This window comes from Leptonychotes weddellii, chromosome 10 (assembly GCF_054177405.1).
Source record: "Leptonychotes weddellii isolate Sample4059 chromosome 10, ASM5417740v2, whole genome shotgun sequence".
NCBI classification, from domain to species: Eukaryota; Metazoa; Chordata; class Mammalia; order Carnivora; family Phocidae; genus Leptonychotes; species Leptonychotes weddellii.
In genome coordinates, this window is record NC_138378.1 from 29,833,541 (window position 1) to 29,855,576 (window position 22,036).

Below are 22,036 nucleotides of genomic sequence, written 5' to 3' on the forward strand. Positions count from 1 at the left end.
CCTTCTTTATTTAGGGACACTAGTAATACATTATTGCCATTGTTATAAAAAATGCATATGAGATACATGCACGCATCTTTCACTAAAAGAGACATGAGTAAGGTTGTGGACATTAAAACATTGAAGATAAAGCCCTAGAAATGACCTAGGTGATAATACATATCTCTTGAATAGACAACACGATATAATGGGTTGAGTCAGAAGGCCTGAGCGCCTGCCCCAGCCTTGCCATCCGTGAGGCACATTTCATCTGCAAAATATCTATAACCACAGCTGCTTTCTTGTCCCCTTCATGGCATTGCTGGACAGCCCACTGAGGCAAGGTTTGTGAACATTTTCTGTGTAAACTCTGAAGCCATGTAACTATAAAGGGTTAAGTGAGAGAATGCCTAACAGCATTTGGAAAAAGAAGTCCTAGATAGCCTTAGAAATTTAGAATTTTGCCAAGGACCTGGGTTTCTTATCATTGCTCATAATCTTCTACACACCCAGCCTTTCCCTGCGTTGGTTTTGATCAACATACCCATTCCTCTTTGCAGAGATAGCGTCAAATGCTCACTACCTTAAGCAAGAAAGCTCTCAAAAGAGAGCAGAATCTTCTCCAGGCCAAGGAACTCTGTGATAGGGCTGATATAGGAAGAGAATATCAAAGCAGAGAATCCCTACATTCCCGGGGTACACATTCCTTTGGAAAGCCAGGGACAAGACAACAGCAAATAATCTAAGAGGTGCGACAAAAACATGCCTTTCCCCAGCCCCCACCTCTACCCCTTATCTGTCTGCAGATTTCCAAGGAGGTTCTGCAGAGTAGATCTGAGTAGATCTGAGGGACTGACTGCATTTGCTTATCAGCCATCAACAATAATATCTGGGATAAAAATTTTTTAATTCTCACTACATCTTTTTTTGTTTCTCTACTTTATTTGCAATAAACTGTAAGTATAATAATATGGATATAAATGAGTTTAATATCATTGTTTACTATCACCCACAATCCTGCCCCTCCCACACACCCCAGAACGGGCTATGGGTTACTGGAAAATATTGGTGCATTCTGTTTAACAGAATCCAAGTTATCCTGGGACGCATCCACGACAAAGTTTATTATTAGAGTTAAATCACATGCGATAGGGTGGGGAAATGCTACAAGGGTCTACAATAATCTGCCATCAGATTAAATGTAGTTCTGCCTCCCCAAACTGCCGTTCAGTAGAGTTAACTCAATTTTCTACACTATGGAAACTGTAATCAACCACTGAGATTTACATCAACTCATCTTAGATATAAATGCAACCACCTCTGGAGTCAATATAAATCCTAAACTCCAATGCACAATGATTCAGCTGGGCTAGAACAGGTAAATAGGTTTGCAAAACAGCAGGAACTGGCAGAACGCCCCCTATGGCTAAGAAAGGCAATTGTGCCTCTAGATGTTGGCAGGGTCTCGTTTTCCATCAAGCCTTAATGGAAACATTTCTCTCTCTTTTTTCTTTGTAAAGACTTTTTATTTATTTATTTATTTATTTATTTATTTATTTATTTATTTATTTGACAGAGAGAGAGACAGCGAGAGAGGGAACACAAGCAGGGGGAGTGGGAGAGGGAGAAGCAGGCTTCCCGCTGAGCACGGAGCCCGATGTGGGGTTCGATCCCAGGACCCTGGGACCATGACCTGAGCCGAAGGCAGACGCTTAACGACTGAGCCACCCAGGCGCCCAGAAAACCAGGACCTTATAGCAAACTGACCAGGGGCAGTAAGGTGGGGACTGACTGGCTCCCAGCTTGCCAATTGCCAGTCACCTCCTGCCGATGCCTCTGTCTGTCCTCTGCACCGGTGTCCCTTTGAGGAGGGCACAGGAGGTAAATGTGCCACATTTTCTTCTGCATCAACTCTTGCTAGTTGTGAAGTCAAGGAATTAAATCGCATTATAGTAACAGCTCCCGGCACATTTCACCGTTAGCAGACGTATTTTATAACCTTGCTTATCTAGAATTTGCCCAGCTTCCTAGAGTTTAGGTTAGAAGCAAAAATAAACAGCAAAATAAAAATAAAATGGCAGAAGATGAGGGAGAGAGAAGTTTCTCAAAGCTGAGGCAGCTCAATTTACCGATTATGAAGTAGCTTCCAAATGTTTAATGTCCAGTCCAACAGTCTCACACATATAAATAAGATGTCGAATCACCAGATAAAACTGAAGTTTATCATGCCAGGCTTGACAAGGAGGGGAATGAAGATGGGATGTGAAGATTGTGTATTCTCAGAATACATCTGAGAATGACATTCATCCACAGTTACCACCATCACCACAACAGAGGAAAATACAAACCCGTAGTTATCAGTGGGAGTAAATGTCCATTATTTGAAGCATTAATTCGCGTGGGTCAAATCATATTCCCAGATTAGAGCAGAACGATTAAGCAATGTGCTACTTTGGGCCCAGATCATTTCCTTGAAAATAGTTCCCCTTTATGGGAAATGTGAGTTAAGTCTCCAAAATTGTGTGTTTAAAGGAAAAGGGGGCAGGCATGATGAAAGTGTCTAAAGTTATTTATAGGTGCCTTTGATTAAAAAACTCCTGCAAAACTTAGTCACCAAGACAGCTGTGCCATCTTGTGAAAATTTTGTTGAGAAAATGCCTTCTGTCCTCTGCACAGGAAGTCATTGTGCAATGGGGAAAATATGCAATGACAAAGTACCAAGCAGTTGTGTGGTTCGAAACTCAGCGTCTGACCCACTGAAGTGTTTGCATAAATGTGCACCCTAATGTCCACTGGCTGTATCATCCTTTCTTCACACAGGAACTGCCATTTACAGGCTTATTAAAGAGGCGGTGAATATTATGGTCTGCATGGCTAAAATCATTCTTGTGATTACTTAGAAAAATAATGTTGTGAAATTTCCACTACAATTCTGCGTGAAATACTTAGAAGCGGTCAAACAAATCTTAATTTATGATTTAGAGAACCAAAGCAATTTCAACACTGCCAAGAAAGACCAGGAAACCAGAGTTCATCTTTCTAGTGCTTTTGAGATGGTCCACTGTCTGAATCAGGAGCAGTTTAACCTTGAGGGATCACAAGGTCACTCACTTGCAGAGCTGTTTTTGATTGTATGGAAAGATATGCAAGAAACAGTTAGTCCCAATGACATCTGTGTTCTCCCTTTCTTGCATCCACTTTGTTTCTGGGGCAGAACTCTGCGTTAGACTAAAACATCAGCTTTACTGTAATGATCCCCAGGTTATTATTCTGTCATTTTATTAAGTTGTCAGGTCCTGGCATACCTGGCAGATCACACGGAGACCACACCATAGTGAGATGTCTTTTATGACAGGTTCGAGGAAGATCAAGCCTGCCCTTGACCTCAATCAACCTCCCAAAGTATAACAACCTCAGTGTCAGGACACACCAGGGAGCCTCTGACTTCTTGCTGCCATGCTTTAATGTCATCAGGCACACCAATCATTTGAGAAGAAGCAATCTCAAGCTCTCAAGATAGCTGCCCAAGAGCTTAAATTCTGGTGTGAGATACTAGAAATCGGACCATTTGATGTTGGGCTTCAGTGTAGTAAGAGTCTGATTTTTTACTAGCTGTTTTTGATTGATGAAGTTTGTCTTAGTGCAAAGTGATTTCAACACTGAATCTATCATTTTTTGGAAAATTTTTAGATATAAGTGACCCATTTTTATATATATCTCTGCATATATACAAAGAAGGTCCATAATCCTTTAATATATGTGTATGTGTGTGTGTATATGTGTGTGTGTGTGTGTGTCTATGTATATGTACTGTACGTGAGTTGTGTATGCAGAAAGAGAGGGTCCACTGAATTTTAACTGCTGGAAAAGAACGTCCAAAACATAAAGTTGAGCTGAAATAGGTTGAAAATAAAGACGAAAATAAAAGAATTGATTCTTTTTTACTACAATGAAACCAAGAGGTATTCCTTTCCAAATGTTTAATGATGTAATTTGGACAAAGTTTTAGCGAACTGTCCTTTCTTCTTATTCCTCCTTAGCTTTGTTTCTTTTCAGTGAAAATGGATAAAATAATGGGATGAAGACAAATAACTGGATCAGACTCTAGAGTGAAACAGATCTTGGTTCACACCCCATCTTCATCATGTACCAGCCCTAGACTTTGGTCAAGGGCGTCCTTGTCCTCCATTGTCAAATGAGGAGAATGATAAACGATAATTACCTCACAGGTCTATTGTAAGGATTAATGACAGGAATGTAAAGTCCAGCATCTGGTGCATAAAAGGCACTCATTTCAGAAAAAATAAAAGTTTCATTTAAAGCAAATCTCATGCTTTTCCTGGATTTAGGTAAAATTGAGAATAATGGGGATATTTTCCTCATAGGTATGCTGAAATGTATATCTACTCGGTCACCTAGTACAACACATAAATATATAAATCAATAAAGCTTTCAGAAATACATCATTTGGGTCTGGAGCAAAGGAAATGACAATTTTTCCTGCTGAATGGTTTTTCACTCAATGTTAAAGTCGATCACTTAATCTCGGAAAATCCAGAAAATTCAACAGCTAAAGCTCTCACCTACACCCTAATTCAGTTCTTTGGGGTCTGTAAGGCTCTTTGTGTACTCTGCAATCTGTTCCACCTGCACCTTAATAGGTGGTCAAGTCATAGCTGAGTCCCAAAACTTCACTTCGGAATGTTCTGGCCTTTTAGGCTCAAAAAGAAAGTGTTTAGATTTAATGGTTTTATGGCCCATCAAATCCTGTGTGGTAGCCTCTAATTGCATCCAGGGGCAGGAATTTCTTTTAAAATCTTTTTTTTTTTTTTTTTGACAGTTTACTAAGAATTTGCTAATATGCTGAGCATTCCTGGAACGCGTTAGGTGGGTTTTAATTTTTCTCTATTTGAGGTCCCGGCACTCCCTCGTGTGGCGCTTGCGCACATAACAGTCAGAAGCAAACGGATGAATTAACACTTAATCTCTTCTCTTTCCTCTTGATTCCTGTTTAAATGAAGCAAAAGAGCTCATGTAGTTCCATGGAGGCTGAAATAAAATTTCACTACAGCCACAGTGCCTAACACCAGAGAGATTGCCATAATAATGTCCTAAAAGCCTCTGTGGTATAATAAGCATTTTGTTTGTTCTTTGAGAAGTCAGCGATGCTTTACTTCTATTGCGAGATGGAAATTTCACCTAAGGATGCTACCTGCTTTATATGGCACTGGGGTTCATGCTTATCATTGATATTTCCTTCACCACGCTGAGTATTTGTAGACATGATTCTGTAGTCATCCCTGAAGCTCATAAGAATAAAACATAAATAAAAAAACAATCAAATAGAGTTTCAAATGCATATGCCATTATAAGTAAAGGCATTTATATGGCTCCATAGCTATTATAACAGTTGTCAATTATTAAAATGTTAACTAAATCATCTAGTACAATAAATGTCTTCTTAGTCATAACATAGTACATGGCAAACTGCTCTCCACTCAGTGTTTCTCAGTTAGTTGCCTTCCATCTTTTTTTTTTTTTTTTAAGATTTTATTTATTCATTCTTGCAAGAGAGAGAGAGCATGAGCGGGGAGGAGAAACAAAGGGAGACACAGACTCCCTGCTGAGCAGGGAGCCTGATGTGGGGCTCGATCCCAAGACCCTGGGATCATGACCTGAGCCAAAGGCAGATGCTTAACCGACTGAGCCACCCAGGACCCCAGTTTCCTTCCATCCTAAAAGACTTTTAGGAGTTGTTTTTATTTTATTTTATTTTTTTAAGATTCATTTATTTTAGAGAAAAAGAGAGCGCAAGTGGGGGGAGGGGCAATAGGGGAGGGAGAGAGAATCTCAAGCAGACTCCCTGCTGAGCACAGAGCCCAACATGGGGCTCGATGGGGGGCTCAATCCCATGACCCCGAGATCATGAACTGATCTGAAACCAAGAGTCAGATGCTTAACCGACTAAGCCACCCAGGTGTCCTTTTAGGAGTTTTAATTTTTGTTTAAAATTCAAGCCCCTTTATTTATGCTCCTGAATTTTGCTCAAGGCCCTTATTTCCTAATGAGTTTCATGTTCTGTGGCTTATTCCATCCTCTCAAAACTAAAGGGATAAAACTATAAAAACATAGAATGTTTGCAGTTAATATTCCAAGACTATAACATAGAATTTGCCTTAGGGTTCTTGCTGCAGTTAATGATACTTGGAAATACAAATCACTGACCAGGACCTTATAAGCAGCATTGCACAAGTGATTAATAACCCAGAACAAGGTATTTATCTTCTGCAAGCCTCAGTTTCCACAAGCAAGGAGTTGGAAAAAGATCCTTAGGGCTTTGGATTCACGTTTTAAGATGGGTAAGACATAGATGAGTTAATAAATGTAAATTGCCTGACACGCATTGATTGCCAAATAAATGTTGGCTATCATCATTTTTCATGAAAGTTAATTTGTGTGGCATAAACATCTATTTGTGTTTTCAGCAAGATCCAGAAATAAAAACGTCTTCTTGTTTTCCTCTATCCCAAGCATGCAGCTATGAGAAATGAAAATCAAAGGCATACAAATGTTCATTCCAGCATCTACACTCTCCAGGACTGGCATGGAAGGCAGGGGGTAGAGGAAAGGGGTGGGATCTCAGAAGGGCAGTTGTCTACCTTGAATGGTTTCTCTATTTAATGGAATCTTAAATGGGGACAAAATCATTTATTTATACCCTGAAAAAAAATGGTAAAGATCATCTTTCTGTTGGAAATTTTCTGGTTTTGGTTTCCAACGTTTTCTCATTGTGGAGATTTGGTCTTTGTTCTTGCCTTTGTTAGCAGAACTCTTTCTTTAAAGAACTGTCCTGTCTGTCCTGCCGAATCCCAGCATGCAACAGGAGTAGCTCTGTGCTCAGTGACACACCTAGCTTCTCTGAGAGCCCTGGGAACAATCCTGACCTCCTTAGGGCATGGTAAGTAAACCGCTGATCTTGCTCAAGCAGCTGACTTTATCAGTGAGGAAACGTAATCCTCCTAGAGAGTGAAAATGACCTGCCACAGAAGTGAAACTAGTTAGTGGTGAATTTCCACATAAATCAGGTGTCCCAGCCTGACAGCCCAGGGGACACTTTTAGCCCACAAAAGTATTTGCTTTGGCCCACACATTGTTGCCCCAAACAGTGTTTTAGAGAATTTTTGATTTATTTGCCAACATTTAAAAACCAGGAGATTACACATAAAAATCAAGGTTTCTGGCTTCTCTTGAAATGTTGGAAGATTTGGCAACCCCACATCCTCATTCCCTCGGGGCCGCAGTTAGCTAGCACTGAAATGCGGCTGCCCCCTTCCGTGGAACCTGCAATCTCCACCACGACCGTCTCCACCACTGAGCCTTCATTGTTGTTTTCCTAACTTCATCCCTCTTTGGATATTTATGTTACCAGTCTGACCCTCTGAGCCATTTTTGAGGTTCCTGCATAAAGCTTAAAACAAAAATATCTTCAGCAAAGTAAAAAGGGCGACTTTCACTCCCATCAAAGTGTGAACAGAGTGTATTTTTCTGAAAGCAGTTTTTTAATATGTGGAAGAGATTTTTGGGGCCCTGAGGGGCAAATAAAAAGTGCACCCCATTTTGGGAATTCACACCCTCAAAGCTTTGGTTAACAATTGTCAAATGATTTTCTAGAGATACGATTCCACTTTATGCTCTTCCTATTGGTATATGAAAATGCACATTTTCCTTCCACCCTCCACACACCGTATAATCTGAAAATAATAACTTGATATTCAGAAAATAAAATGTATAGTTATAACTTAACATTTATTTGACAGCTAGGGAAAATGAATAGTTTTCATATGTCTGTTGGCCATTTTCATGTGTCCATTTATGAATTTTCTATTTGTCTTTTTCCACTTACATCTTTTCATCTCTTTGGGGTTAGATGTTATTTCGTTATTCAAGTATAAGGGCTCTTCACAAGGAAAGGTCCTTAACACTTTGCAGCCTCATAATTTTTCAATTTGTTTTGTTTGCCACTTGTTTTTTCAATTTTTATAGAACTTTGACAGCATGGAAGTTTCTGGGGTTTGTGTTGATTTGTTGGCTTTTGTTTTAATGGTTGTTATCTATGGAATGCTTGGGAAGGCCTCTCTCACCCCAACTGTAAATGGAAAGATACTGGTTTCCTTCTTCTTTTCCCCTTCTCCCTGCCCATATTTCAGGATTACCATAGACAAATGGCTGGGGCCCCAAGACCACTTCTCTGTGTGTGGTCCTAGAATTAAAAAAGTTCTAGACTCCAACCTAAGTCTGTCCAGCACAACCACTGGGTCATGCTGACATCCCTGGCAGAATTCTGTGGCAGACATTTCAAGAAGGGAAGTAAATCCTTAAGATCTGTGATACTTTGAACTAAAATGCTTTAAAATAGTATTTAGTTCCTGCTCTTTGGGCCTGAATTTCCTTCCCTGCTTAGCATCAAAAGAAGTCAGATAGAATTCATTACCAACTTTTATATGAGTTTCTGAAGCAGGGTGGGGAGATTTATCACTGTGCATACCTTCAAATGTTCGTAGTTGCTAGCGGACTGGGAAGTCAATAAATTAACCCTAATAAGGAATTTCTTTACATCATACTTGAATTTCTCATCTCTCTCTCCTAAGGCAGAAATACTCTATTGGGAATATAACCCATTCGTAAAACAGAATAGTGGTCCCAAACCATGACAAAAAACTCAACCAACTGGGTCTCTGCATCTGCTGTTTCCTTGAGAGAATCAAGTGGTTTGGGGAAGCAGGAAGGGCTTTGAAATCAGGTAGCTATGAAGTTGAATCCCATTTCGGCCACTACCAAGCTGTATGACCATGAGGGAGTCAATTTCTCAGACCTCCATTTTCTGAAATGTGGATATTAATACACATAATATAACTAAAAGCTATTGAACCACCACTCTGTGCAAGGCACTATTTTAAGCACTTTATATGTGTGAACTCATTTAATCCTGACAGTAACTCAAGGAGATGGGTACTATTTTTATCCCCACTTTATAGCTGATAAAACTGAGGCACCAAGAGTATCTTGCCCAGAGTCCTAGAGGAGCAGAATGTGCAAGAACAGGTATTTGGACGGCAGTGTCAATGAGCTTAATTTTTGTGAGTATAAAAATATCCAGGGAAGTGTTTGCTTGATGCATACAGAGAAAGAAGCCACTAAATGTTAGTCCTTTTCTGTCCCTTTGGGTTAGACTCTCTTCTTACCTCGCACGGTTGCAAGCTCCCCATCTTCATGAGCCATGCACTGCATGGCAGTAGCCCCAGCGCATATTGGCATGCTGACCCTCTGCCCCAAAATGGAAGTCGACAGGTCTACTTCAGCAACATTCCGGAGCATCCGTGGATATAGCTTCCATCTAGAATTAAAAAAAAAAAAAAGTTTTAGAATTCTAAAATCATCACCAAAGCTTTGACATTTCATTTTAGTTAGAAAGAGAAAATATCCTTTTATTTCTCCCATTTGGCAAATTACTTTACAAGGTTAAAGAAAAGGGGCATTTTTAATGTTTGTGAAGATGGCAAGTTAGCCATAAGAGAATAACGGATTTCACAAGTTATTGTTCTTAGTGAGGTGTAATTAACGTATGGTAGGATTTGACACATGCATGTGGTTGTGTAAGTGCCAAGACAGTCCAGAACAGATCACCATCTTGAAAAATGTCCCCATTTCCTTTTGCAGTGAAACCAATCCCCTAACCACCGCTGATACTTTTTCTGTCCATATAGTTTTACTTCACAAGAATATACAAAAGGAATCATATATAATGTAGCGTTTTGAGTCTGGCTTCTTTCACTAAAAGCATAGGTGCTTTTGAGATTCACCCATGTAGCCAATTCGTACGTCATCGGTTCCTCTTGGTGGATGAATAGTATTCCGCTGTACAGAGGTCCCCCAGTCTGTTTGCCCGTTCCCCAGCTAAGAGACATTTGCAACATTTCCAGTTTGAAGCAATTATGAATAAAGCCACTATAAACACTCACTTAAATGTTTTTGCGTGAACATAGCTTTCATTTCACTTCCTCCAAGTCATTCTGAAGATGGTATACAAAAACATGGAAGGCAGATATACTATGTCCAGTTGGTCTTTATATATATATATATATATATATATATATATATAACAGACAGAAATTGGAAGTTGACAGTAATTCCTTAGGTAATTACTTTTAAAATTATAATGTGGTTTCTTGGAAATCCTTAAACTGAAGTCAGTATTCATTGAAGTATGGTGATGAGGGGAGATAATTTTTTTTAGTTTAATTGAGCATTTTCCTCAAAAAAGTTATTTTTTGCAGAAACTGGAGTTTTGACTTGAAGAATTTTTGACTCCTGAACATGATCTTAAATGCCTCTCCCTGAAATTCTTTCGTGTTGCAATGAAATGATCAATAAACCAAGAACCAAAATTTTAACAGTAAAGTTTACAGGAGAACAAGTTTTCTTCCCTCTTAGCAAAATTTCTATGTCCTATTGGTTCTGGATTATTTCTCTCATTAGTCACTGATTAGAAGGGAAGGAAATACAGCCCTATTTCTAATGAGCACTAAGACAATAAACATGTGTATAAGACCCACATACATACCTAACCAGCCCTCAGCTTTCATTACCTAGATTGAGCTCTGCTTCCAGAGAAATTGAGATTTTTAGTTAATATAGCGAAGTGTGATTTAGAATTGGAGTAACCAAAATAAATCGAACCTCCGAAGTCTTAACTGCAACCGACTTCCTGTAGCGGATGAAGAAATTCTGCCTTCCTGTCGCTTTGGGTCTGTAATCTAACCCTTCTTCACATAATAAAGTAAATACATCCAGCCCTTGAAATGCATAATAAAGAAGTTTTATTGTGCAATTTCTCTGCAATTCCTTTGAACCTCATAATTGTCATTATTTTCTGCCACACCACGTGCCTTGCTGCTGGAAGTCTTTTCTTTTGGACTGACCCTCACAGCATGCTTCTTTGATCTCCATTTTGGGGTGGGGGAGGCAGAAGCCTTGAAGAGAGTTTTTATTACCAATCATCTCTAAGTGTATTATTAGAATGAGAGAAAAAGGTTTTAATAGTCGTTGGCAGGCTGGCCTTGAAAGGCATTAATATTTACTTAGAGCTGAGGAAACAATGAGCACTTTTACAAAGGGCACACACAGAGCTGCAGGGCATCGGCTGTGTGTGTGTGTGTGAGAAAGAGAGAGAGAGAGAAAGGACATTGTTTAATGTTCAGTTCCTACATAGAAGGCAAGGCTCAGTCCTTCTATCTCCAAGCAGTAGCTTTACACTTGTCCACGTGGTGGCGCAGTCCCTTTAATAACTGTGTGTTCTCCGCCCCCCCAACACTACTTTCTGTTCTGAGGGTGACACTACAGAGACTCACCAACCAGTGCACAAAATGCAATTTTCACACAAAATTAGGTAAGAACAATGGAGTGGAAAGTGTGGGCTCTCCAAAAAGTTCTCCACATTTTGATATTTTCTGAAGAGCCATTACAACTAACCTTGTCAGGTAATTCTAATAGCTTTCCAAGTCCCACCTAACCCCACCCCAATTTAAATGATTTTTTCCACAATCTTACATAAAATCGCAGCCGACTATAACCTTGGACTGTACTCTTATAGGACCTCCACTTTGGAAAAAAGATATGAAGATCGGCAAAACAATTCAACCAATTGAATAATAAACCTCTTTCAAAGGATGGAAAATAAGATGCCTGAGCAATGGAAGTGGGGTAGAAGGGGCAATCCTTTCTTAGGGCTTTTGACCCACACCTCACATCCAACAAAAGTCTCACATTTAATTTTACAAAAAAATCTGGTGATGTCCACACTCTCCATGATGGGATACTCTATTTGAAGGAAGACACTGAACACCCAGCTTTAAAGTCATGTGCTGTTACTGAATCCCATCAACTGAACACAGTGAATTAATGTTTCATAAGTCCTGTAAGACGATCTTATTGCATCCCAATTTCTCCACATTAATTTTTTACTCTAAGCATTTACATCAAATGAAATATATGTAAATACGTATATCAAATATATAAAATAGCACAATTTTTGTAATCTCATTTTTTACCTTTCATTCTTAATATCGTGAGATCTTGAAAACATTTAATTGGATCACTCTCAACCTCTGAGGTATTGCGGTAAAGGAGTAAGGAGGGAAGGGATCTAAGTCTGAAGAAAACACTGCATAGCGAGCATATTTAAATAGTCAAGCCTGTTTTTGAATGCCTTGGTGTGTAAATGGGTTTTGGAAGGCCTGTGACCCTCCTGACAAGGTGTATAGTTTTGCTTGTGTGTGTGTGTGTGTGTGTGCACGTGCGTGTATAGATTTGCCAACACTTGTCTGGATGAAGAAGCCACAGCTCTGAGGTCCAAGATAGAAAGAGGAAGCAGAGGAGAAAGGGAGGACAAAGAAGAGGATAGGAGGAGGAGGAGGACAGAACAGAGCTGGGATGTGAGACCTTTTTCCACATGAGTCTTCAAAAAGAAGAGGCAGTTAGCTACTTTGCATAACGCAAGAGCAAAAAGCAGCTTACTCTACTCACCTGTCATGGAAACCATCTTGTGGCGTTTACGCCTATGAGGAGAATACTTAAAATGCCGCAGGTGAGTTTAGACTGCTTCTCAAATATTTTTTTTTTTTAAAGGTTTTATTTATTTGACAGAGAGAAAGACAGCCAGAGAGTGAACACAAGCAGGGGGAGTGGGAGAGGGAGAAGCAGGCTTCCCGTGGAGCGGGGAGCCTGATGCGGGGCTCGATCCCAGAACTGTGGGATCATGACCTGAGCTGAAGGCAGACGCTTAACGACTGAGCCACCCAGGCACCCCTGCTTCTCAAATATTAAAGTGAGAGAATGTTACCACTTTTCCATCTGTTATTTAAAAGAAATTCATGCTATTTTCAGTGTGAGGAAAGAAAGGAGCTTCATTTTCTAATATCATCAGGACTTCTAGATGCCCCAAATTGTAGAATTAGTTTCCACTAATGATAATTTCACAAGAAGCCACAAAGTGTGGACCATGATTGAGAAGGATACACTAAGTTCATTTGTAAGAGAAACAATGTACTGTGTTGTTCTTTGTTTTTGTTTTTTTTAAGTTAACCCCAATCAGGTCAGGCCAAGCAAAATGTAGCAAGCTGACATCTGCTGTTCGCTTCATGTTCCCAATAGGAAATTATGCTCTTCAGTCTGGTTCCATCTATTTGACTTTATTTGTCCTTTTGCATTTTATTTTATTTTATTTATTTTTATTATTTTTTGGTTACAATAACATTAGAGTCCCAAGTCTTACCCCAGAAATGTTTACAAGCAACTGCGAGGTCACATAAGTAAGCCAGGTCCCCAGAACTCCAAACCGTGGTTGTCAGAGCAGAGCACAGAGATAACAGCGGTCACCGTGAATGACACTTTGTTGTGCTTGTGGGAGGGGGAGGCGGATACCTTTCATAAATGTCTTTAAAATGCCCTGACACTGTGTCACAACGGGTTATCTGAGGTTTGGTTGTTTTGCAGTCTTCATTTGAGTCAGGATGAGAGAACTCAGATTGATTTGCTTCATCCCATCAGCCCAAAGCCACCAGGACCCTGGCAGGAAATCTATTCTGAGCTCTACATCATCAGCTCAATGCTACAAGGTGAGGAATGAAGGGTCACAGGCAGTTACACGACAAAAGAGGAATTGAAGTAGGCGATGGCCCCTAACATTTGTTGCAATATAAAAACTCCTCAAGCAGTTGATAATAAAATAGCATCAGCTGACCTCCAGAGTTGATTAACCCCATTTTTTCCCTTTCAAGCTGAACAAAAGAGAAAGGTCAAGGCTCATGGAAAGGATGGCATTGCAAACTCGTTCTCATGATCTGTGTTCTGTCCTGAAGTTACTTAGTACATGCATAGCCCAGGAGTATTCAACTGGAGTACCATGTGACCCGCACAAGCACGAGGCACTCCTCTCCTCACAAACTGGGAGTCAACACTGTCTTCTATGCCTCACAAAGTTTCTAGAATTTCCAGGTTGCAGAGGTGTCTGTATTTGCTGCAGCCCTTTGCTCCCTCTTTAAGGCCTCTACTGGGTACATTCTGGGGACACTTTGCATCTATTCAACCCACCAGCGTTATGGAGGTCAAAGATCAATGTGAAGGTAAGCTCCCATGAATAGGAACTTTGTCTGGTTCATTGCTCTATCTTTGGCACATAGTACAGAGTCTAGCCCACAGAGATTCCTAATAAATGTGAGTTAATTAACTAAGTAGCATGAGGTGAAGGGGGTTGAAGGGTGGGTCAGGAAATAGGTGGTCACCTGAGCATTATATATTACCTGATAAATTCAACGCGACACCAACCTGTCAGAGGCCTGAGATTTCCTTGGTTAAAATGACCTATTTGGGTTAAAGTGTTGTTTTCAGGAGACTAGTAAGAGGTAAGCCATATTACCTGATGAATAGAACCACTATGGGCCTAGGAAGGGACATCTTCCAAGAGCAGAAAACTTTGAAGAGGCCCAAAACATTAAATGATTGAAAAAAGATCATAGAGAATTTTAAGCCCCTCCGCTCTTAGTCAATTTCTCCTTTTCTTCCTCTTCCCGAATTTGTGAAGTTCATGTGGGTTCCAGGGAAGATCTGAGACAAAGTCAAGGCTTATGGACGTTTGGGTGGGGGAACCCCATCCTTCACCCCATTCTCAGGTTCCTGGGGGGTGCATTGGTGCTGCTTGCCAGGGACCACTTTTGTTAGAATAATCTCCTCTCTCCTGATGTACACATAGAAAAGTGATTTCTGAGAGATTTTTCTCTAGACTGACGAAGCCAAGAAAGAAGGCAGAATCTTTCCGCTGGATATTTTCTTCCTTTTTTCTTTAATTTATCACCATCAATGAACACCCGCAATATTCGCTGGCTTTTCTAAAGGCTATGATGTAAGATGGATGAGCCTGAAATCGTATAGTGTACCGAGGGCTCTCCTCCCCTACCCCAGCAAATATACCATTTCATAACTGCTGAGAGAAAAACACTCCTCTAAAGTTAATTTGTTTCTTATTTTTATTACAAAGAGAAAACATAAACCATGACACCCACCATGTTGTGCTTTGAAATATGAAAGGCAAGGAAAACTAATTTGGGAATAGAGGTAGGTGAAGCACTTTGGATGAGGGATGAAATAGCCAAGTTGAAAGATTAATGCTATGGAGACAAATTGAAATCTAAAGTGAAAGTTTAGACAACAGTAATCAAAATGAATGATAATGGAAAGGCGGCAGGATGGGAACATTTGAGGCAACAATCTGATCTGGTTCAACCAGATACGATGGCTTTCTTGCACTTAATGCTAACTGCTTCCTACACCATGAGCGATGACCCTCCCTCTTATACTCAGAGAAAAAGAATAGAGAGTCATCAGAATGCATCACTATTTTTATACACGGTTAAATTAAGTATCCACATAATTCCATGTGAGGCAAATTAGGGTTGGTTTTGTCAGTCAATTGTTTGAGATTCCCAGGCTTGGGATATTTTTAAAACAATTTAATAGCCCAAGACTTCTCATGGCCCCAAGAGTTTTTTATCTCTCTACTAAGCATCCATCTAGACAAATAATTTCACATCATCAACATTAAAACTTGGAGATCTTATTTTGGTAGGATGTCCTCATATAATTTTAAAACTATAAATAAATTTTCTTACCTGGAAAATGCTGCAACATTATCAGCCAACGTTTCCTGGTCATTTGCCCCAGAAATATAATAGTCATATATAGACTTTGGAAGTATTGATTTAGCATGTTGTTCATAATCACTGATACAAACTAACCGCATAAACATTTTCACAGGTTACTGTCACCCCAGGTTTGGGGGGTTTTTTCCCTGCCTAGGCTTCTACATCCTGATAATTCCACTATTTGTCAATTATTAATAGACTTTTTCCAAAGTTCAGATTTACTTCTCTGTTGCTTACATTAAGTGAGCAAATATATGCTTAGATTTTGCAATTTCACTTGCATCCGTCTGCCAAAGAACAGCTACACCTAAGCCATGAGAAGGTGGGCTTGGGAGGCAAGAGAAGGGGATTAGTTGTCTGTCACATCAAAAATTTAGGACATAGAGAAGTACTTGCATGAATCCACTCTTGGCTTAGTTCTGGCTAAGGCTGCTTCTTCTGCACGTTATGTGCGTTTGCTTGAAACCCCGAATGGGCTGCCCACTCATTTTTCTTCCACATTTGGACCATGAACATATCATGTGACAGAGAGCTTATGGAATGAATGAGGCATCCAGTAAAAGCAGGGTCTCGATATAATATAAAATTCAGCTGATTATAAACATTTGGCTTTAACAAGGAACATTAAGCCCAAATTTACAGCTTATTCTTAGAGTCTTGTCTCACTCTGGGGAGAATATAGGGAGGTGCCATTCCAAAGACCTTGTGGTCTCAATCTAAAATTTCACTCAATCATGGAACACTTGGGGGGAGACTTGTATTATTAAGACATGATTCACAAAGCAATGGCTTTGACATCAGTCAGACCTGGGTTTCAGTCTAGGAGCCTCCACTTGAAGCTGCTCACCAGCCATTCGGCAGCTGGATTCTAACTGCCTACCTCTGTACGAGAATGTTCTCTTCAACTTGGACCCTGCTTGTCCATCCACTTGGCAGACCACAGTGCTAAGGAGTCAATGCTCCAGGGGACAGCCCTCCATCAAGTCCTCAACTAAGAACTCAAGGGAGTTGGTGCATAAATACCCGAAATCCCCCACTTCCCTAGTTCTCTCTTGCCACCTTCAGGTGCCCGCAGTGTTAGCTGGTTGGTAACCCAACCTGTGGGTTAGCTGCCTTCCCTTCCGATCTCACTTTCCTACCCTTTAATCAAAAAGCTTTAAGCTGTCAGGATTGGCATTGAATTAAACACAGGTTTATTCCAAAATTTCACAAATGCTTACTTTTTTGCATCAGTGTGATAATAGGTAAAATGACATTAATATTGCTATTGGAATGTAAATATCTGTTAAAATATTAAGGGAATCTTAAAAGAAATAACTCAGTTTTACAGTTACCAAAATCACTGAGAAACCTGATCTAAGGACTCTTAACTCTGTGGAGAACTAATTCAAAATTTGCAGATTAAAGCATGACATTTTCATTTGCAACTTTCATAATTGTTAAAACTGTCAGCACCTTGCAACTAATGTAATTTTGGTGCAGAGGCAACTTAATATTCTGTAATGAACCTTAAGCAGACCAAGTTCTGGTGAAACTAATCTTCACTAACTGGTGAAGATAATAAGGCCCAGTGCTTCTCATAATGTGGCCCTGGACCAGCAGGACCAGCAGCGGCAGCCTCACCTGGGAACTTGTTAGAAATGCAAATTCTCAGGCCCCCACCCCAGTCCTGCCGGATCAGAAATTCTATAGCTATTGTACCGTAACAAGCCTTCCAAGTGACTCTAGATGCACAAGATTGTGTGAGAACCACTGCTTTGGCAAGATGGAGAATAAAGGAAGATTTTGTTTTTAAAGGCTTGAACGAAAACAAAAAAATCCACTCTCATTCTATGCAATGGCAGCCTGACAGCTGATTTGGAGTACCACGGTCATGAATAAACTATAGTCCCCACTTTGCTTAATTAATCTCTTGGTGGAAAGAGCTAAAAGAAGTGGTTGGAGCTTAGAAAGCTTTTGTTAATTTATGATAACTACATTGTTTCAATACCTTACATTCTCTGAGAGACACGCACTCTCTCTAAGCCTCTGTGAAGTGAGATGCTGAGGGTAGAAGGTGACAAAACAAATTCAGTCTTTGTTCAAGGTGCGACAGGCTGCACTTGCCCACGTGATACCCCCCTTCCCCCCCAGTCTGGGATCAGGACTATAAATGCCATCGTAATAGCACCTGCTGGATTTGGGCAGTCTCCTTCACAATGGCCAAAACATAGGGATTTTTTTTTTCCTTGTACTAGACTCAGTAAAATCTTAACGTTCTTCCAGCTCTTCAGACTATCCCAATAAAATGTGCAGCAGAACCATGCCTCACCATCTCTACAACCCTTGAACACCTTCCAAATCATGGGGATCTTTTCTGCCTTCATTTCAAGGACAACTGCCTGAGCTGTAAAAAAGCGCCATATCCTCAACTGGGTCTTCACTCAGAGGTCTTAAGGTATGATTTAGACGATCGCTTGGAGAATGTCTTATTTCCTGTTTTTATCCTTTTTAGAGGCATTTCGTCTTCCCTGAGGTGTAGGGTTGGTGCAATCTCGGCCCCTACACTACTTCTAGGCACCAGGAGGGGCCGAGTTGCTGGTATCACAGGCACCAATGCCCGCAAGAAACCAACCTGCCAGGAGAGCTGGAGAGAGTGCCTCTCACGAGGGCAAAAACTATTTCATGGTGGGCGCCTGGGTGGCTCAGTCGGTTAAGCGACTGCCTTTGGCTCAGGTCATGATCCTGGAGTCCCGGGATCGAGTCCCGCATCGGGCTCCCTGCTCAGCGGGGAGTCTGCTTCTCCCTCTGACCCTCCCCCCTCTCATGCTGTCTCTATCTCATTCTCTCTCTCAAATAAATAAATAAAATCTTTAAAAAAAAAAAAACTATTTCATGGTGGTTGTACTTTGTGTTCTCCTGCTTACTAATGAGTTTGATAATCTTTTAGAAGCATATTCATTGGCCTTTTATTTTCCTACTTTGTGAAACGCCTGCTTGTGTCTTTGGCAATTTTTTTTTTTTTGTATTAGATTTGTTATTGTGATCTAGTGGCAGAATTTCTTTATATACTTTGGAGACAGATCCTTTGTGGGTGTACATATATAAGGTACATTTTTACTAAGTTCTTGGCTTTCTTTCCTACAGGAAGATGCCAATGTCAGTATCAAAGCTGTGTGATGGAAAGAATGTGGTTAGATATTCTCCAGCTCCTCTCTTTTTCTTCCTTCTTCACACTTTCTCTACACCCTTCCCTTCTCTCTTTCTTGATCTGTGTCATCTTCCACTCAGTTTCCTTTGTTGTCTTCTTCTTTTTCCCCTTCTTCTCCTTCTCCACTTCTTCCTCTTTCTCTTCCTCCTCCTTCTTCTTCCTCTTCCTCCTCCTCCTCTTCCTCTTCTCCTTCCTATTATTCTCCTTCCACTACCTCTTCTTCTTTTCTTCCCATTCTTCCTCCTCATTCTCTTATTATTATCCCTCTTTTATTTTTCTCTCCTTGTTCTAATTAGAGACGATTCCTAAACAGGCAAGTTACCTAGAGCTAGGTGGATTTTTTTGGGGGGGGGGTTCATCCACTAAATGTGTTACCCCTTGAGGTCCTGGTTTTGAGCTGGGATGAAAGGGTGTGCAATCATTAGAAACTTTTGGAAAAGTTTCCTCTTTCATGCTATGCAGGAGGGCTGACCTCTCAAGCAGTCATATGGGGGTGGTCTGAAGATGGAGGTGAGGGGTGTGAAGATTTTACTTGTGCTTCTCTATTGCCCTGAGTCAACACCCTTTTGAGTGTCCACATTTTAAGTGGCATGGTTTGTTTGCTGTTCCCCAAGGTCCATGGGGTTCTTAAAATAGAGCTCTAATACAGTGATCAACATATACCTTTGGGGGATAAGTTGCTCTGCTTACTTCTCTGGGATCTTGCTTTCACCCAATATTTGGTCTGTTTATTCCTGATTATTTTATGGACATTTTTATACCGTTAGAAATACCTGGATTATATTTAAAATAACTATAAATTATTTCCAGCAGGATGATTGAATTGACATGTTTTAGATCACTTAGTTAGTAGGAACCTGGGTGACAACTCATTTAACTACTAACTGGTAATCATGAATTATTAGGTCAGTTTTGTTTTCCTACTTTACCTGGTCCAGGATGTGGAAACAGGGACTCCCCTCCCCTCCCTTCCCACCCCCCACCCCCTGACTCACCACCACTATCCTTTCACTGAGGGTGTGGCCCTTCAGGTTCCTATCTTAAAACGGGAGTCTCCGTGGCTCTGTGGCTTCACGGCTCCGTGGCTATTTGTCTCCTCACCCTGCACACTCAGACTCTCAGTGGACAGAGCTTCGCAGATGTCCTTTGGACAACTTTCAACTTCAGCGTTGTTTACCAGACTGTTGGGCTTTTGCTTGGCTTTGAGTTTTTATCTTTGTGCTTGTTTTTGTGTTTGTTTACTTGTTTGGCTTCTCAAGGATATCCATTACTTTTTTGCCATTTCTGCAACACATTGTAAAATATGCTTTTAATATTTTCTCATATCTATAGGTGTTTTGTGAAAGACTTTTTCTTTAGAAAACCAAATCCACAGTATTTTCAAAAGCCGGAGTCTATGTTTTTTCTTTAATTATGGGTCTTTTATTGTACAGAAATTTAAATTTTATAATGTAATCAAATTTTTCATTAGTTTTACTGATGGTTTGGGCTCTTTAGTCTCATTTACAAAACTCCCCTAGAGGTCATCAAAGCATTCTCCTGTATTTTCTTCCATCTGGAATTGATCTTTGTGCACTGAGCTTGTCATTACTGCTCTTTGGCCAATAGGTCTCTTTGTCTTCTAAGCCCATCTTGGGATTGCATGACCTGAAATGTCCTGGTGCAGTTGGGCCGTAAGACCTGTTCTGGCCAAGGAATCATGGGTGGAAGTATAGTTTATCAACTGAGAATTTAATTGTTAACTGAGACCCTCTGGGGCTACCTTTTCCTTTGCCACAGTAACTACCAATATTCCAAATTCCATCAGCCTGAGTTCCCAAATGTGAGTATCATAGAGCATAACCTCCAGGCAGACCAAAATGACTACATAGTGTGAGCAAGAATAAGCTTTTGTTGTTTTAAGATACTGAAACTTTGAAGTTTTTATTGCTGCAGTATAATCCAACACACTCTGACAAACTTAAACCATAGAATTAAAGAAAGGGTCACCAAAAAAGAAAAAAAAATTAAGTATTTGGTTAGGGTGAGTGGTAGGAAACCTGTTGAAGGGAAAAAGGATTAAAATTCATGTCATGCAGTGGCAAAGCCATTATTAGTCATGTCATTTGCAGTAACTTGGAGGCAGATTATGTACTTAATGAACATGTACTATTAAGAGAAGGAGTTGGAAAGCAAAATTTGCAACATGAGTTGGCTACTATTGGCAGCATTGGGTGAATTATTACAAGAAAAATAAATAAACTCAAAAAGGCTTGACTGGATTATAGACAGGGGGGAAAAAAGATTCTCCAGTGGAAAAACACAAAAGAGTCTCCAAAGAGAGAGTTCAGAGATTTGGGGATTTGAAAAGCTTGGAGAGGCTAGTGGTTCCCAAACCCTGTCAATATAAAATTTAAAAGATGTTTGTGTATAAAGGCCAGTTCAAATTTAGTTCCATTCAAGGATCAAATCTAGGACACAGTCCTCACGTTCCTTATTAACACAACTGAATATGTTAATCCATTTCAGAGCAAGACCCAAATAAGAATATGATACTCAATAAATCTTTTCATATGAATAAGACAGCTTGGGGAAAAGAGTAAAATCATGTGGCTGATATACCCAAGGTATGCTGCTCCAGATATCCAACGCTGCATGGCAAACCATTCCAAATTTAGTGACACAAAGCAAGATCCATTTTGTTATGCTCATGGATTCTGTACGTAAGGAATTTGGACAAGGCAAGCAAGGATGGTTTTACTCTATTCTGTGCTGTGGGATTCAGTTGTATGACATGAATGGATGGGGGTTAGAATCATCTAGAGGCTAATCATTCACATATCTAACACCTTTGCTGGGATGTCTCAAAGGCCAGGGTCAGCTGGGACTGTCATCCAGAGCATCTGCTACACGAAGTTTCTTCACATTGTTAGGACTTCCTCACAGCGTGGTAGCCTCAGGTGCCTGGACTTCTTACATGATAGCTTAGCACTCCAAGAGTGAATGTGCAAGGCATAAGCTACATAACTTCAATGACCCAGCATCAGCAGCCATGTAGCATCACTTCCTCTGCTTTTGGTCAAAGCAGTCTCAAGTCTACCCAGACTCAAAGGGTTGGAGACAGAAACTCCAA

The 22,036-nt window shown here is 40.3% G+C and overlaps 1 protein-coding gene across 1 annotated transcript in view; it reads right to left on the reverse strand.

The window, feature by feature from the left end:
- HAO1 (hydroxyacid oxidase 1) overlaps positions 1-16,730 on the reverse strand; it is a 49,713-nt gene extending 32,983 nt beyond the window's left edge. The window contains exons 1-2 of the mRNA XM_081833212.1: positions 15,702-16,730; positions 9,222-9,373 (exon numbers count right to left, since the gene is read on the reverse strand). Of these exons, the coding sequence (XP_081689338.1) occupies positions 9,222-9,373; positions 15,702-15,838 (289 nt within the window). The 5' untranslated portion in view covers positions 15,839-16,730. The remainder of the gene's footprint in view (positions 1-9,221; positions 9,374-15,701) is intronic.
- Between the last annotated feature and the right edge of the window lie 5,306 nt (positions 16,731-22,036).